The sequence below is a fragment of the Bacillus rossius genome, chromosome 1 (genome assembly GCF_032445375.1).
Source record: "Bacillus rossius redtenbacheri isolate Brsri chromosome 1, Brsri_v3, whole genome shotgun sequence".
Taxonomy (NCBI): domain Eukaryota; kingdom Metazoa; phylum Arthropoda; class Insecta; order Phasmatodea; family Bacillidae; genus Bacillus; species Bacillus rossius.
This window is the reverse complement of record NC_086330.1, coordinates 346557322-346576517: the sequence shown is the minus strand read 5'-3', so window position 1 is coordinate 346576517 and position 19196 is coordinate 346557322. Positions and strand designations below refer to the sequence as shown.

Sequence of the window (19196 nt, the reverse complement as noted above, 5' to 3'; positions counted from 1 at the left end):
TTTGTGTAATCCATGCTGATAAATACCATAGTTTCTGGGTAACAAATGTGCTAAACTAAAACATTTTAAATTGTCAGTTAAATTTTCATCTGAAAAAAAAAATTCTGTCTGTATTTTAAAAACTGAATCTTTACATACCTCTCCAGTGAATAAAAAATAGTTGAAAAGCTATTTATGTTATTTATTTTGTGTAGTGAAAATATGTCTGAGCATTTTTAAGGTTGGCTCTGACATTACATAATTATTATTTTATTCATCAGCTCCAATACAAAATCTTTAACTGTTTTTGTTATTTTTATTTTTTTCCTTCCTTAGAATCCTTTTTTATTATTTTTCTCAAGGTGGTTGCGTAGTTTTCATGAAAGTGTCTTGAGGTATATTAGTTATGTCCTTGTTATGTTTTGCAGAACTTTATATTTTCTTCTTCTTTTAGTAGTTTGAGTAGTTTACTATTCCTTGCTTCATTTAATTTCATAAATTTGTATTATCACATAGTGTGAAGTCATACGTACATAGATTTAATATAGACAATTAAAAAACAATTTGCCAGTCGTAACTGTATAGATAACATCTAGTAAAAATTTGTTACAAACAGAAAAAATTAATTAAATTGTGAAACAAAGCATCAGTTAGTTTTTTACTGAAAGAGCGAAGTCTGTATAATAATATTGGAGGGGTTGTTTTTAAATTGTACTTGCAGTCACCCGAGAGGCAATTTAGCTCCGATTCACACCGCAGTAAAAGTTTCGAAGAACGCGAGGAGGAATACGAAAAAGCAAGGAAAAGGATATTTAACCGCGATGTGAGTACAATAAAATATCACAAGACTTTTCGGAAAATGTTTGGAGCAAGGCAATTGTTTTGACTTTTGAAACCTTAGCCAGCCTGGTTGTTTTGTGTTTGCTGCTTTGTTTTCAGATTTAATATTTTAATTTTGTGTTTTATTGATTTTTCTCTGTAGTCTTGTCCGTTGTCCACTTATGCCTTCTTGTGCGTAAAATGATGCATCATTACTTGTGTAATGTTGACTGGTTCCTTTCACATAGTTTGTTCACACGCCTGCTTCAATATAACCCCTACAGTTAAACAAAGCTTTTTCTTATGTTTAATTTGTGTTTTAAGTTTACTATTTGGAGTAGCTTAATTTTTTTTGTAGACTTTTGTGTTTTGTATTTTACGTGTAGGATTCATACTTGTGTTTAGCACCATTATCAAGACTGTGCATCACTAACTTTGTGTGCGTTGATCAGTATTACAATCAAGTAACAATGTGAATGACTAAAATTGTTGCACTTAGTTGGTAGCTGATGAAGTATTATATGACATTATTATTATTACTTTAAAAGCAGCATAAGCTTTATTTAAAACACATGGCATTTCTTAATTAATAAGAAAAAAACTGTATTTGTGACAATTTTTAACAGTTTAAGTCATTTCTGAAATAAATTTTGTCAGGGTTAGTAATGTAGTCAAAAATTTTGATTTTTATCAGTATTGTGGCTTATCTTTGCTTTGAAGTGAGAATACCTTGCTGGGGAAAAAAATCATTAGCTTTGTACATCAGCATGGAATTACACTAAAATAAATATGCACTGTAATTTGTTGCAACATGAGTAGCGAAATGTGGAAGATATTGAAGGTTAACAATATCCAATACGGTACCTGAAGTGTTACAGTGTGTATAACATTTAGTGAATTTATTTTAACTAAATATATTTGTCAAAAAACTAAAATTTCTCTATCATATCTAACACAGGCCCTTTTCTTCTTAAGAACAGACTGTCTTATCTCCATCATTTTTAGTTTCCTCACAGTAATCTTTACACTTTTTATTTCTTTTTTTTTTCTGTGTTATCTGTATTTATAGTATCTGGTGTATGAAATTAGCATGTGATTAGGTCCTTCGAAAATAAAATATAAGAAGTGTGTATTTCCATTACAATTGGTTTGACTCCTGCTGCATGTTGTATTTGTTGGTTCATAAACATATATTTTTTAAATAAATGTGCCTAAATCATTGCAAGATTTAAAACCGCACAATATAGTTATTCGGATAGTTTCAGCAATACAATTTTTTTCTATTTCGTCTACAGTAAATCTTAATTTTTTTTAATACAAAACATCAAATTTTGTTAAAAAAATTTGGGATTGAGGTAATACCGTATTTATCTGTGTATGGATCGCATATTTTATGCAGACTTTTAGTGAAATAATTCACATGTGGATTATTTATTTTGTGTTAAAAAAAATAATAATTGTACTGTGTGGAGAATATGTGCTTAATTAACTAACCTACATTGGTTTTTAATAAATAAAATCCACATGTAAGTATAAATTGTTTAATCAAAATATCTCGGCAGTCGCACAAAGTCCGTGAACAGCTCAGTTATTGTAGGCGTGCCGTGTCGCAGTGCCGGCAAGCGAGGCAAGTGACGCATCTGCTACACTGCATGTGGTCTAGGAGAGAAGGGGAAGGTCTAAAAGTAAACCAGCCAGAGAGGGAGATAAAGTGCGTGTGCATTTGTGTACCTGTCGAGTGAGAGGCCATATGACAGTTTTGACAGTTGTCCCTCCCTCTTATACTTGTAAATATCCTGTGAACTGGCATTCACACAATTAACGTATCTATTTTGACAGGTGTTCATGACTCAAACTGTGTACAATCATTATTGTTTTTTTTTTAACAAGATTTGTCACTCTTCAACTGAACATACCGTGACAAAACTGCATCCACCCCTGTTGTTTATAAGATTTTATATTCCTCCAGCCTCGGAGTAAGGTGAATGCTAGTTTCTATAGAAGGAACTGACTAATATTAGCTTGTATTAGCTTGCCGCCTCTCTCTTCTCTCTCCCTGGCAAAGGGATGGGAAGAAAGAAAGAAAGAAAAACAATGGACAAAAGGGAGACAAAGGTATAAAAAATAGCAGTCTTCTCTTTGTCTTGTTAGGAAGTTTGGGGAATTGGAGAGGTCAAAAATATTTGGTGGGGGGGGGGGGGGGAAGTGGGCCACATCACACCCTCCCATAGTAAACAAAGAAGAGCGAGGGTCAGTGCCAGTGCCTGTTGTATTTATTACATGTCAAAAAGCTGAGAAAAGGAGCACTTCACTTGTATCCACGGAACTCTGGTTAAGACATATATAAGGTGCTGTGACCCATACGCAGAGGCGGCGACCTGTTACTGTGAAAATAATGTATTTTTTTGGCCCAAAGTTATAGGTGCAATCCTTCTGCAGGTAAATATGGTATGTTTGTTGGGACAGAAAAATTGCTTAAAAATAAAATAAATATATTTATTTTTCATGCAAAGGTAGTTATGTTTTGCTAATTGTTACAGATGTGCATGCACATTATAGTCCAGTCTCACTGACTGAAACATTTGAAATAATGTTCACATATGCATTTACCATTCTAACTTATAGTCACTCATTCCCATTTAAACACATTAGGAGTATAGGTTGTCTCACACTTAGATTGCAGTACAGAGTAAATGGTGACTAGGCTTTTTAATTATAAGAAATATTATTTTGTAAACTATAGTTAATTGTAATATAAGCTTAAAGAAATTTTTGTTTTAATATTTGTTGATTTTTCTGAGACCATAGGTTAGTGTCTATGGACAGTATTATTACAGTTGTAGTCATTGTGACAGGAAGATATTAGGTATTCAATTCTATATACCAATTGTTATTTCACAGAGAAACTATTTGTAATAGTCGGTCACTATTAATAATAAGGCATTCCATAAAAAAAAAGCTATGTTCAAAGGACTAAAAATATATATATATATATATATATATATATATATATATATATATATATATATATATATATTAATATTAAATGATATAAAAAATCAGAAATAATACAGTGTTTCAGATACATTTAAAAAAAATGTTTTAATACATTACCAAATTGTGTCTAAAACTTTTGTGTTCATTGACATATATTTGGCAATAGAAACACCAATACAAGAACAGTGCTAATAGCAGAAATTGTGTTTATAAAAGAGAGTAAATGCCCATTTAAATACACACTGCTATCTAAGGATGAGACTTGCTATATTAGTTAATTTTTAATGCCTTATTGACAAAAAGAAAACACTTAACTTCAAAAATTAATTTTTTTAATCATTAACATATTACAAAAATAAGATTCTTGGTTTCATCTTACTTAATAAGGGACAAGAAATTTTTTAGGATTATTTTGTTTTTAAAACAAAATATTTTGGTGTTATTTTTTTTATTTTTTGTGAATTCTGTTTATTCATAAATATAGCATATTATTAAACAAATATGACACTTAAATGTTTCTTAATACTTCAATCACCAAAGCAGTTTATTATGATTAATGCGTGATGTTCTTTTTCAATGTAATAATTTGTATTAGGTATTTTTAATTATTCAGAAAAATTTAAATAAATATAAAGTAATTGTGTGTTTGGAAATCCTAACAACGCCGTAATGTAAAAGTAAGTTACTTCATGCTACATATGTTACATTCCTCAAGTTAATATACAGGACGTCCATAAAGAATGTCCCAGTTCCAATGGTATATTATAACAGTTTAATTCAGACTACTAACAACAAATCATACATCAAATTGAAGATAAACTAGCTTAGTTTTTCTTATAAAATTTTAAATTTGTGCACCTTTAGTTATACGGCACAAGTCCAATTCTTCCCACACTTTGATTAACACGTCCGGAGTAATGGAAGCAATAGCCTCTTGAATTCTGCGTCTCAACTCTGGCAAATCATTAGGTAGCAATGGAACATAGACATGATCTTTTATAAAACCCCAAAAGAAACTATCGCATGGAGTTATGTCAAGTGAATGTGGAGGTCAGCGAAAAAGAGCTCTGTCGTCTCGGCCATTACGACCAATCCAACAGTCGGGGATTTGAACGTTCAACCACTCTGGTACAACGAGATTCCATCCTGTTGCCAAATAAAGTTTACAAGTTCACTCTCTACTAATTGGGGAAAGATCCAGTCTTTCGCGCTGCAAGCGAGAAAACAGCATAGCAGTATTTGCCATGTGCTTATCTAAAACTGTTTTAGGTTTTTTTAATTGTGACTTTGAACGAACACACTACAGTGCTTAAAGTTGATAACTATTTAATTTAATAACTGTGATATTCTTTTATGGACATACTGAATTAAAAGAAATCGGTTTTTGTGATTTCAGTTAAATAGTTGATAAAAAATAATATTTTGTGATATCAGATGCATTTCGGTGTTTTATAGAGTATTAACGTGCATTATGGTGTATTGACATGATTTTTGGTGTTACTTTGTTTTTATTACAATTGACCATATAATCTTATTCCTGTACATGATGTACGGAGTGACGTGGCAAAGTTGTTAGACACTGGACTTGCATTATAGAGGACCTGTGTTCGAATTCCAGCCAGAGCCTTCTGAGTTCTGTTTTCTGTGGTTTCCTTGAAATTACTCCAGGCAATATGCTAGGATGGTTCCTTAGTATAAGTTATGGCTAGAGGTCTGTAAAAATAGTTCTATTTTTTATCACTGTTCATTTTTAAAATATGTCAATTTTATTTCACTGTTATAGAATTTTTGTTTCAATTTCTAAAATAATTTTGAACGGTTTAATCTAGAAGAAGAAAAATATTTGGACCACATAGTTTGATTAGAATTATTAAAATGATTTAAAATTTATAATATAAAATGTTACTGCACATTCACACACAGCAGTGAATATTTAAGATAAATTTTTTTATATGAGTCTCGTTTCTCAACAAAAGAAGCCTACACCCATGTTGATGAAATGGCAAGGGGTAAAATTCATTGATAACTAGATTTAAAATACATTTTGGTGTGAGCAACAGTCACTTGGTCTGTAGTTGAAAAAAATTATGGTGTTTAATTCCACATTTTTTAAATTCATGTATTTACTTATTTATTCAGTTTTTCTTTAGTGTATACATTCATTCATGATCTAGTTGGCAATCACAGTCCTTGCACATGAGAATATTTATTGCCCCAACAAAAACCTGCCACTCTGGGAGAACTAACTGCATGGCCTTGGCCTGAGAGCTTTTGCATGTTTCAAAAATATTTTTCTCATTTAAAAAAAAATTGAAGAACAACAACTTTACATGCAACTAACATAGTATTAAAAAAAATCCTCTCTTAAACAAATAATGAGTCTGAAAATCTTGTGTGGGCACGGGACTATACAAAAAGATGCTCACAGCACAGTACTAAATGAAAACAAGAAAGTGTGGCTATTCTCTGAACTATGCAGAATCCATGCATCTGGTTGGGTGTGTGTCCATATATAGTATAAAATCAATAGAGGAAGTGGGTATTGATTAGTGTTTGAAAATAAATGACTCATTCAAAGAAAAATTGTATTTCATGGGGAAAATTTAATATTTTTTTCCCACTAATGAATTAATACTATGAATCATCTTCTACGATTGTAGCATAAACATGACAAAATAAAATTTAAGTGTTTGCATAAGTTATAACTTTCAATATTTTTGCTTGTTAGTATTAAATGTTGCAATTTAAGGTTAATTTCTTAGTCCCTAATTTTACTGTTTATAACCTATTTAATGTAGTGTCACATTATGATGAGTTTTGCATTACAAGAATTGAATGGCTACATTGTATCTTAAGATTTCAGATGTTGGTCATTTGAGTGTGAAGAAAATTAGTTTTGATAATAGCATGTTTCTTACAGTTGCATGGATGGTATTGATTTTTTACCCATAATTTTTTTTTTCTAAAATGTTATCAGTTTTCTTTTCACACAAATAGAATAAGCATTCATGTGAGCTAATTATAATATTTTTAAAATACTGTTTTATTTTTTTCCATCTGCAGAGATAAAAATAATAATAATTAATAATAATAATAATTGACAGATACTCTATTCATAAGAATTTTAACTATTGGGTAGGATTGTGAAAAATCAAGTAACGAGCAAGAGTGAATACTTAGTAGGTCATAGGTAAAATGTCAGCTTTCGTATAAAGTTTTTTTTTTTCCTTTTCAGTACAAATTTATGAATGTTGATTTTTAATCAAATTTTAACTTGTGCAAGGTTTTACAGTGACTAACTATGACTACACATGCTAAAGCTCAACTCAACGACAGCCAACCTGCTGCCTGCCATGAATTTTTTCCCACAAAGACTTGGTCGTTAGCCCACCACTCTACTACTAAATACATTGGAAATTTGGAATCAAGCAAGATAACATATACTCTCAAAATTTTAATTTGTACATTATACTTTTCAGTTGCCATAGATGAGAACTGTGACGTACTGATATTAAAAGTCTAGTTCAATATTAGGCGTCTTAAATATTGTGATTTGTGATACTTAATTTTTTGTCTTACTCAAAAAACAGACATGATTATGTTCTGTAATAAAATTTACTTAGCAAAATAACATAGTAAACATATTACAAAACTTAAAAACAGAAGTGGAGTTGAACCTCATTAATATAAACTAAATTGACCATTTTTATCCCACTTTTTAATCATGAGGTTTTAATTAAACAAACTATTGAAAAATTAGGTCACAACTTGTTTGTACTGTAGAGTCATGTTTATCCAACCTTTGCTTATCCAACATTCTATATTATTATATGTCCCATCGCAAAAAAAAAAAATATCAGTCAGCAAGTTGCAAGCGTAAGTGTAGGCAAGGAAGAAACAGCACTCATCAAGAAAGCAAGCTGTGTTCAAAAATTCCTTTAAAACATCGCAGGACCGAACTTTCTAGGTACTGTTTTAACTCTGTAACTGTAATTTCATTTTTCAGGTATTTTTTGTTTGTTTTTTGTAAAACATCATTTGGGTTCTTAATGTGTAATTAGATATTTAATAAGGTTTTTTTTAACAGCTCCCTTTTACATCTTCTTCATCTAACGTTTTGTCTGATACTTACAAACTGTGATTTCTAAAAAAAAAGTTTAATGAAGTTAAATATTTTCTGTAGTTACTACATACTTACTCTAAAATATTAGAATTTTTCTTTTAGAAAACTTGGCCATAATTTCGTAAATGGTAGGCCAATGTACCTATTTTTATAGATCATAAAATGCTATTTTAGGTAAGGTACCTTCACATGTAGCTTAAATAATATTTACTATAATTGATATTAAAAGTATTTATGGCAACAAAATGTACCAAATATTACCTGCAAAGGAAACATGCCATAATATTGCATGAATATGCACTTTCTAAGCAGTTTCCCCTTCCTAAACTGGTCATTGAACCAAGCAGATTGGATCTGTATTATTAAATTTATTATAGTTGAAACTAACATTTTTTCCATCATTGTGATTTTTTATTAACCATTCTTTAACACATGCAATTGTTTCCCCCTGGTACAAAAATGACTTGGTGTTGCACAATAACTATATTTTGTACTGAACAAACTGCTTAACATTATAATTACAATGAAACCATGTTAAAAAATTTCTCAAGTTGCTTAGAAATTTAAACTTATCAAAAAGGAAAATTATTGAAAAGGTAAAATTTTAGGTATTTATAGGTCAAGTGTTGATTTTTTTAATGGTATTTAAGATGATTTTATTGTATCCTGTATTTTCTAGGGGCTGTGAAAACAATTTATATTAATAACTTTTTTTAATTACAGGGTTGATAAGTTGTTGGTGTGGCTGTACTTGTTTTGTCTCTCACCAAAATGGAATCAAATTGAATTGTGAAAAAAAAAAGGGGGGGGGGGGGCAGTTAGTTTATTGTTTATCCTATAATGATTGTACAAGGTAAAAATTGGCCTGCTATATTAAAAAAAAAAATTAATTGACCCATCACATTCTAAAGGCTGGCCAACCTCCTGCTGTACATATTGTACAGAGCAGAACTATAGCCTAATTAAATTATTTAGATTGGTTCTTGTCTCTGTTTTCTTGGCCACCATCTTAAAACGATTTGTCGACAGTACCGTTAAAATCAGCTTATGTAAACAATGCCCTGTGTGTTTGTTTACAAATGGTACTTATTTAATGTTAAATTGTATTTTTATTCCGTACATATATTAATGAATTAGGCACAAACTTGGCTTATCTAGGCCTGTGCAAATACTATCTTTTTTTATGCAAAGCGAATACCAAATCAAATGTTTAAAATATTCACAAAGTCGAATTGAATTGTGAATAATGTTCTCGGCATAGCTGTTTCACAGTTAGTTTACAAAATTGCAGGTTTGAAGTAAAAAAAATAAATTGTTTTAACGTTTGTAATGTTTGAGCTGACTGAGTGATTAACCAGTTGTGCCCTAAATAATATCATCATTAAATAAAAACTATAAAATAACCATGCATAATATTAATGTTGAGCATTCATAAAAACAAATGGAGTGCCTTTATTTTTAAGTGACATTTTTATTCAAGCGAAACACATACAACACAAAAAATGAATAAATATTTTCATGAGCAAAACTTAGGGTTTCAATGTTTTAAAGCTATGCAACAATTGAGTAGCTTCACATAAGATGCGAAGCTTTGCATCACAACTGAACCTTCAAATAAAACCAATGACAAGTTTTCTGGCGAAGGCCTACACTTAACTACATTAAAACTTAGAACACACAAAGAGCTGTGACTATCCAAAACCTTGTCACGCCAGAAACACCGATAATGTCACATTTTCAACAATTGTATTAATAAATAAGCAATTTTTTTTTGTCTGGCCCACAAATGTTTTAAATGCATTTCTTGCCACATGCTGTCTGTACCGTCATTGGTCCTAGGACAGTGCGTCGGTGGGGACAGTGGCAACACAATGGACCCCATGTTCTCTGGGACCCGGGATAAAATACCAGTCTGGACTTCCGTATTTTTTTTTTTTTTTTTTTTTTTGTTTTCCATGGTTTGCTTGTCCGGGAAAAAAATTCTGTAATGATTTCCTTACTGCGCTATTGAAAAACATTTTATAGTAATAGTTTGTTTGCGAAAACGTGTTTTGAATTTTTTTTTTAATAATACCTGTTATTTTGCCAGATGGGCCAATGAGGCAGGGGAAACGAGTCGAAGCGAGAGAGTGTCGACAGAGTGAAGGTGCAGGTGGCCGGCGGCCCACTGTTGCAGGACGGCAGCGGGGAGATGTACTCACTGCACAGCAGCCAGGAGGACCTGCGTTGGTCCGGGGACACGCAGCCGTGGAGCAGCTCGGAGAGCGACAACTACGGCCGTCTCCGTCCGGGCGGGGTCCACCGTGTGGACGACGGCCAGCAGCTCAGGTGAGGGGCCTCTTTTCCCTCTGGAGCGACGTGCTCTTATCCAAGAGCAACTGGGGATTGCTGATCGAAAGTGCACCAATTAAGTTCTCGGGTTCAAAAAAAAAATTACCAAATTCTGTTACTTAATGTTTTTCATCAATCGAATGCAACAGATTTATCTTCTCCAATCATCAAACAACATGCAAATGACATAACAAGTATAATTAAATTTAAAAAGTTAATTATAAAATATTAGCACAAAACATTAATTTTTAGTTTGTAAGAATAACATTTTGAGAAAAGTGAAATTTTTATTTCAGTGCAGTGAAATCTCATTAAAATGTACTTGAAAAAACTCAGTTTTTGTACTTAATAATGAAAGTACTTTTTATAGTGAACTGTTGAATACATGTAAAACATCATGTAGGGATCCGTAAATACATACTTTCTGTGAATAATCCTTTAGAGTGACAAAACAAGGTCGCTTCACAGTGCAAAAATTTTTTGCCAAGCTTGGTACACACTGCACAGTGTTGCACCCTTCATAGTATTCTACGTCTCACTCACAAAGCGATAACAAAATGTTGTCACTGTGCTCAACCTACTTGATTTCTCTGGTGTGGTATATAGTTACAGTGCACATCTAACAAACTTAACATTTTAAGGAGAATTCATTTCATTTTCATTATGAAATCAAGTGTCAAATGGACTTGGTGCTTATTAAAAGATACAGCTGCGTAGCATGTTGTGCCATGTTCGTTTTGTAGAGATGGTTGTCCAATATTCTTTTCTTGGGTTTCATTCTTTTTTGGAAGATGTCTGCTATTAAAATAAATTAAAATAAAATTACTAACTCAAAATAAATAAATCCTGGGGGTGCCCCTGGTATTTATGCCCATGGTGTTGGAAATAAAAATTGTACCACAGCCAACATTTTAAATTGGCTACATTGCCGTGGGTAACTGGTTGTCCTTCAACTAATGTTGACCTTGGCTTCTGAGAGATATTGATTAGCTTTACAAATGTATGCAGTACCAGTAGATAATTCTTATTTATTCTGTTGGCAGTATACTTAACTGTGTCTTGGTGTGGTTTATTTTTCAGGCCTTCCCGTTTATTGAAGGTGGAGTCGTTCGAAGGTCGTGAAATTCTCAAAGCCAACTCAATGCGAAACGCTGTAGCCAAATCGTACAGTTTCGGAGGTTATCCCGTTTCTGTTTTGTCACGTGGGGACAGTTGCACCAGTACGCATAGCGCAGGCGCTAGGCTACTTACGAAACAAGGTACTAAGTCGTGTTCATTTTGTCTTTATATTTAATTACACTCAGTTGAAGATAACGTGAGATTTTTTTGATAGGTGTTACAATAAACATTGATAGGTGAATAATGTGACATGGTAAAAAAAAAAACCACGGATGAGTGTAGTGCTGAACTAGCTACACATGTATCAAAAATATTTTGGTAATTATTAGTAATGGTGTCAGATCACTATTTTTTCAAATTCGAATCTCAGGGAGTACCACGAATATACCTCTTATATTGGAATCTTAATGTCAGGGTCAAAAATAAAATAATATACAATACATTGAGACAAGATTTTAAGGTTTTATTTTTAGTCCAATTTCATTCTTAAAATACAGAATTTGTCTTGTTCTTTTAATGAAAGCTGGTTTATAATACTTATTCCAACAAAATATTAGTAAAATTAATATGCTGCATTTTTTCGATGAAATAATTTGTGCTGAATTTGTCTAAAACGTATACATTCAAAACAATAAAAATAAATAAGCAAGCATTTTATGGTTTGAATTGGATTCAGTAGAAATGCACAATAATAAAACTATTGAATTAATTTTTTTGATCCATGCTTTTGATACAAATTTTGTCCAGTCCAGAAATAATGACAATCCTTGAATTTCAATTGTGAAAAGATAAATTTTTTATTATTTGAATTAAATTTTGGTTCAATGCTACTTAATTCAACGATTTAACTTGCATTTTGCAACTCACCATAATAATCTTGTCCCTAACAATACGAAGAAAAAAAAATTAACAATGGTGTTCAAAAATTCTGCCCTTTAAAAGATTGGTTTGCGAATTAAGTTTCCAGAATAAATACATATTGTAATTTTATTTATATAATTATATGTTAAAAGTTCAAAATCTTGGGGAATGGTAACAGTTATGAAGAAAACAATTGGCCTAGTAAATTTCAGAGGTCAGCATTGTTTAAATTTTTAACTTATCCTATTTCCTTTAATGTTTTCCTTCAAATATTTTTCCTTGGATATTAAATCCTTTGAATACTAACAATTTGATGGTATTTGGAGATTTTATTGGCCCATTCGTGGTAATTACGCAAAAATTGAGCAGTCAAAGTATAAATGTTCCGTGCAGCGTTTGTCATAGAAGATCTGAAGTCGTCATGAACAGTGGGGTACAATGAAATCTCATTGCAATCAATGTACCTGAGAAAGCCCACTTTTTTTAATACTTAATAATGAAAGTACTTAATACTGAACTGTTACCAGGGGCGAAGCCAGGGGGGGGTTAGGGGTTCAACCCCTCCCCCCTTTAGAACCAAATCTTTAATTAATTTCTTATCCATCACTCAAACAAATTTCATATTAAAATTAATAAAAAATTTTGCCATTGCAATATTTCAATTTTGCCATTGCAATATTTAAATTTAAGTACTGAAAACTGCTAAAATAGCACTATTTTACACCTTAGAATCCAAATTTTCCCGGGGGAGGACCCCCGGACCCCCTGCTTTAATACGGGGGGGGGGGGGGGGAAGCATGCTTCTTAACACCCCCCCATACAAAATCCTGGCTATGCCACTGACTGTTACCAAATGTAAAACATTATGTTGTGACCTGAAAATATATATATTTGATAGTGAGAAATCCTTCATAGAGGTATCTTGTATTGAGGTTTGACTATAGCATGTGCACGTTACGAGTGCTGCGACGTGTGTGCGCAGACTCTGGCAGCAGCATGTCCTCCAGACTCAGTCCCTCCAGCTCCGGCTACAAGTCGCAGTCGCAGCGCTCGGACACCATGTCCGCGACGCCTTCGCCCACCGCCACCCCGGTCTCCCAGCTCAGCCTGTCTGGGCCTGCCAACTCCCAGGTACACACCACCTCTCCCACTTATTTTTTTTTTTATATATAAATCTGGCTCTTCAATCAGAATATTAATAAAAATATGTATTTTTTTGCATGAATTTTTCAAACATTCCATCCAAATTCTGTATCCATTAATTTTTAATGGTAAGACTAGTATTGTTGTATCAATTCTTGAATTATAAAATTAAATTGATTCCAAAGGAATCTGAGGATTCAGAATCCAATACAGTCAAACCTCAATATTACAAACCTGAAGGGACCATATTTTAGCACTTTGTAATAACGAGGGTTTGTATTAACCAAACTATTGGGATATCATGACAAAAAAAATTGATTGAACTTTAAATGCCTATATTTACAATTATACAGAAAATGATACACACCGTTGGTAGTATAAGCTGGCTTCACTACATGCATGACAATATGTAAACACTGAAGAAAACAAACACAATGCAACACTTACAGAATAAATCATAATACAAACTTCAATAAACTTGCATTCATGACACATTTTCAATTCAAACATTTGGTTTAAAAAAAAGCATCAATTCTGGTTTGCACTATCTTTTTCTTATAGGCATTGTTTACCATATTTAACTTTGGTCATATATACTGCTGCCGACTCCCTACACATAGTTCTGCCAACAAGATTGTTGTAATCCTTAAACCGTTGTAGCCAACCATTGCTGAACTTGAAGTCTGAAATTCCTAACCTCAATGCTAGGTAGTCTGTCTTCTTCTGAATCATAAGTCCAGAAATTGGCAAGTTTGCTGCACGCATTTCTTAAAACCACTGCAACAATGTAGCTTCCATTTCATGATGTTTTGGGCCTCGCAGTCTTTTTCTTGTTGATAATCTGCACGAACTCGCAAAAGCCGATTCAATCTTTTCACGATTGTTTAATATCGTCGACAACGATTGCGGGATGTTAAATTCTCTCGCAATTTCAGTTTTCGTTCTCTCTCCATTGTCTACTTCTTCGATAATTTTAACTTTAACTTGTATTGTAAGTTCGTTGCGTTTACGTTTCGCAGTCATATTACAAAACAACAAACACTCAAAATTGAGGTTAAGATACACGTGCGTGAACAATGGAAAATATCAGAACTTTTTTCCATAGATTGTTTAAACTTCTACGTATGTACACTTCCGACGACTAATATTAATAAGGTATAGAGTTCTTTCCTTTTCGTTTTCCATTTACAACATGGCATCTTTTCTAGTTTAGTTACTAACATCGCCACTAGAGTTGAACTTTTCATCTTGTTTTTCGACCATTTTGCGCTGTAGGATACATACATGTATCTTTGGAGAAACGTTTGTTTACATGACGGTTATGATGACTATTTACTTTAGACTTCGGCGGTGAAATTCGTATTAACCGTTTACTTATACACGTTAACAGCTACTTGAGGGATCAAAACAACTTCGTAATTCATATTAACCGTATTTCGTATTAAAAGTACTGAATAACATAGGAAATCATACTTTATTTTCCGGGACTGTGAAAGTACTTCGCATAAACGGGAATTTCGTACTAAGCGGATTCGTATTAATGAGGTTTGACTGTAGTATAGAAATCAAGTTAGTCAATTCATGCCCTTGAAATATAAATAGGGATGGGATTTTCAAGTCTTGGATTCGTCGAATATACCGAATCCTATGGATTCGAGGATTCGTAGGATCCGAGGTGGGATTCGAGGTGGGTTTTTAAGAGTTTTAGGTAGTAATTGAAAATTGTAGTGCTGGGCGAAGTTTGAAAATTTCGAACCAAACCGAACCGAATCCTTACGTTTGGTTCGAAACCTCTTAAAATATATTCGAAAAACCGAACGTTCGTTTAAAAAAAAAATTACGTTTTTATAATTTTCTAACCCCCATTTGAGACAGCACAACAAAATTCCATTACTTGTAATATTCCGACTTTTATCGCATAATCGTCGCCTCAACAGTTTCAAGCGCAGACAAAATAATAAAAAAATTATTAATCGTTGCATAACTCTCATAGCATTTATTCATATAGGCGCGCTTTGTTTTTTGATTACTTTAGAGAATTTTGTATGCATTTCTCGTACTACGTAATATAAACTATTGTACAAATGCCAAAGGTATTGTATATTATACCTTTAACTATAGTGCGTGTACGAGAAGTGTTGTAAAATCACCAAAGATTGCGTACCCCATACGTTAAACTAAAGCGCATGTACGAGAACTCTCGTATTTCGGCAAAACTAACGTGATCAAGTTAACACAAGACAAATGCGGTTGGAAATGATTACGTAAATTACGTATTTTAAATTACTGGAATGTATTTATTTTCTTTGGCCTTTTTGGTTATAACAGTCAGGTACTGAAAATATTAATTTAATCTTGTGTATTAAAAGTACTTTTACAGTACGGTACTAAGTTGACTAGCCTAGACGCGGCAGCCATCATTATTTCTCGTGTTTTCTTTTATCCGACGCAAATTTTTATAACCACACTGACTTACGTTACGTTTACAATATTATTGTTCTTGAGGTGATTTGCGATGAGCAGGCTTACGTCGTTTAAGTTTTCCAAATGGAGAAGAGATAATGACGACCCAGATGACCCAGAACCACCCCAAAAAATGTGTAAAGTTTCTTCTGACGAGCAGCATTCTTCCAAGAAAACAGCAACTGCAGTCAGCGGGTTTTGTAATGTAGATTGGTAACTTAATTCACTTTCGACTTTTTTTTAATGTCCTATTAAAAAGTTTTACTTTTTAAAAATGTTAGTTTATGTCTACCACAAAAATATGTTATGTGGCCTTATGCTGAATGTTTGTCATCTTTATAATCTTATATTTTTTTTAATGAAGGTTAGTGTACACTGAAAAAGGAAGATAGTCTTTTTGAAATTTAGATGTAACTTCTTCATGAATTAAAAGTATATATATATATATAAAGAAATTAAATGCAAAATGATTTTCTCTAAACTGTTTTCTTTCCTTCATTAAATTATTGCATTAACTTTACTTATAAAATGTTTTGCAATGTTTTAATAAAGCTAAGCTATATATGTAATGTTTTAATTTTACATATGGCTGGAGAACCTTTCTTCCTCACCATTCAGTTAAAGACCAAAATGCTGGTGGTCGGTTCATTTTAATTCAAAACAATTATTTCTGTATGAGGTTCGGTTCGGCTCGGTTCGAAATTTTTTTGCTATGGTTCGATTCAGTTCAGTTCGGTTCGAAAACAGAGAACTGAGGTTCGCCCAGCTCTAAAAAATTGTATACTTAAACTGTATTATAAAGGTAACGGAAATATCACAAACATAAGATAAACTACGCTGCATTTTGTCAATTAGCATATCTACTCGATCATTTCCAACCTTCAATAATATAAAATTTCAGAAAAAATGTAACTTTTTTTAAATGGTGTCTGTTATACAAACATATTTTATTGAAAACATAGGAAGGATTAATTTAACAGAGAATTAGACAGATGCAAACTTACGTGTGTGGTTTTTGAGGTTATTTGTCTCTATTTTATATCAGATGTATACACTATGCACTTATTTTACAATTTTATAAATACACATGTGATTTTTTTTAATACATAGTCCTATGTAATTTTTTAAAATAAATGTGTGATTTTTTTTAATAACATGTGGTGAAGTTTAGTGTGGGACTGGGATTCGAGATTCGATGGCAAACACTGAGGATTCGAACAAGGATTCGGATTCGACCAAAATGTGGATTCGTATCATCCCTAAATATAAACTTTAAATTAGTAGTATTATTTTAAACAAGGGGAATCAAAATTTTTTGTCAAACCTTAGACTAGGATTTTCTTTCGATAAATCGAAAGTTTTCCAAATTTTCAATGGATTTGCTTATTCCGGGTATATTTTAATGGACCATGGTATTATGCTACTAAAATAAAGATTTTTGTCCAGTTAAAAACAGGTTTTTTTGATTAACAAACACTCATATCTCGTGAAATGGAAGTAGGAAAAATCATATTAACAGAAAAAATTTGATTCTGAGTATTTTTGTCATTTTAAACGTAGAAAATAAAACACATTTGGTTATTTTTATTGGTTTTGTCAAGCATACCAATAGTTTAAAAAAAAAAAGATTCTTTGAAGAACAACGCTCATGTGTATTTATTTTTTCTGTCTATTGTTTTTAAATACAGTCAAACCTCTATCTATCGAACTCGCATGTATCGATTGTCCGTGTTTATCGTATACTTTCTACGGTCCCGGCAAAAAGGCCATACAACTAAGGTTGTACCGATGTTCGAATTATCATTATGTCCGCATTTATCTTACAAAATATGTGGTCCCGTCACTATAAATTATAATAGAGGATCATTTAACCATAAAGATTTTGCAGAAATAACCATTTCTTAGAAAGAAACCGTCATAAAAACAGTAACAATAGTATACAGAAGTAGTAAAAATCACCTTAAATCTGCAGCCATTTTATAATAGCAATGAGTGAACAGTCAACAAACAGTAGATGGCTAACATTGGTGCCATATTCCCGTAAAATCGACTCGTAACTAAACGTTGCCACACTATGGACTTGTATTTATGTACGAAACTTTTTCATGTCTGCTAAAATGGTAACGTAAAACACAAAACATTTTATACCGTACGTATATAAAATCACTTCAAGAATAAACATGTCCCTTATTATGACTGAGCATTGAGACGTCTCGTTTATAAGGTACAAAGAAACCAATATGGCTTCTGCTGTGGCGTTGAAAATTTATTGATTCCTGTGCAGCATCGTGAACGCATTTCTGTAGGCCGGTATTTCATTGTTCGGGCATGCTATCCTAATCTATGGCACATGTTACTTCCTTTTTATGATCGGTGTTTCCTTTAGATGAGCGTGAATGTTGACCTAATAAAAAGTGCAAATGTGAGGTTAACGTTTTAAAGCGATTAAAATGTATCGGCATAGTAAACAGGTGAGAACACTAACACTTGATGAACGAATTAGGATTATTGAAGAAATTGAAATTGAATTTTAGGTCTATTGTGCATAAGCTATGTTTTTTTTAAGTGTAAAATGCTTCAAGTAAAATGCTTCCATTTTTATTTTTTTCCAATTGATTAAACTTTAATGACAAGTAACGGATATACAGCGAAACCCCTTATTTACGTTACCGTTATTTACGTTTTCCCGTTATTTGCACTATATTCTTCAGGTCCCGTTTAGTTCCCATATAGTCCAATACAATACTTTCCCGCGAATTACGTCTCAAAAATCGAATCTATCCCGCTATTTACGTCACGTAACAACCATAAACAACCAGAAAATACCGTGGAGCTAGTAGGCCTTAACCCCTTCAGTGTTAAATTTTCTTATGTAATTTGGTTGAAAAAAAAGCAGGTTTTTTTATTATCCTTTCCAATTTTTTGTTTATTTTTGGAATAAAAAATAATCTTAACACAATTGTTTCAAAAAAATTTAAATCACTATAATTATTTGAATTTTATGTTTACATGTTACGCTGAATAAGCTATTTTTGGAAATTATAACTGAAATAAGCATTTTATTCAATATTTTCATTAGTTAAACAATACTTTCATCATCATCATCATCATCATCATCTTCATCTTCACCATCATCTTCATCTTCATCTTCACCATCATCTTCATCTTCATCTTCATCATCATCAACATCAACATCATCAACATCAACAATTTCAAATACATTTAAAAACAAATTTCAATAATACTTTCATATGTGTATAAAAATTAATAAATGTTTTATCTCTATTGACTCTGATAAATACCATTATTTTATAACATGCTATTGTTTTATATATATTTTAATAAAAACATACTTATTCAA

At 32.1% G+C, this 19196-nt stretch overlaps 1 protein-coding gene across 12 annotated transcripts in view; it reads left to right on the top strand.

Moving 5' to 3' along the window:
• The window catches only part of LOC134528179 (cAMP-regulated phosphoprotein 21), a 183065-nt gene that overhangs the window by 94079 nt on the left and 69790 nt on the right, over positions 1–19196 (top strand). For 8 of the 12 annotated variants that reach the window (XM_063361557.1, XM_063361560.1, XM_063361558.1 and 5 more), the window contains 4 exons: positions 701–802; positions 10095–10246; positions 11330–11508; positions 13212–13360. In XM_063361557.1, the coding sequence (XP_063217627.1) occupies positions 701–802; positions 10095–10246; positions 11330–11508; positions 13212–13360 (582 nt within the window). The remainder of the gene's footprint in view (positions 1–700; positions 803–10094; positions 10247–11329; positions 11509–13211; positions 13361–19196) is intronic. The other 4 variants (XM_063361561.1, XM_063361563.1, XM_063361562.1 and 1 more) reach the window with 1 other exon arrangement.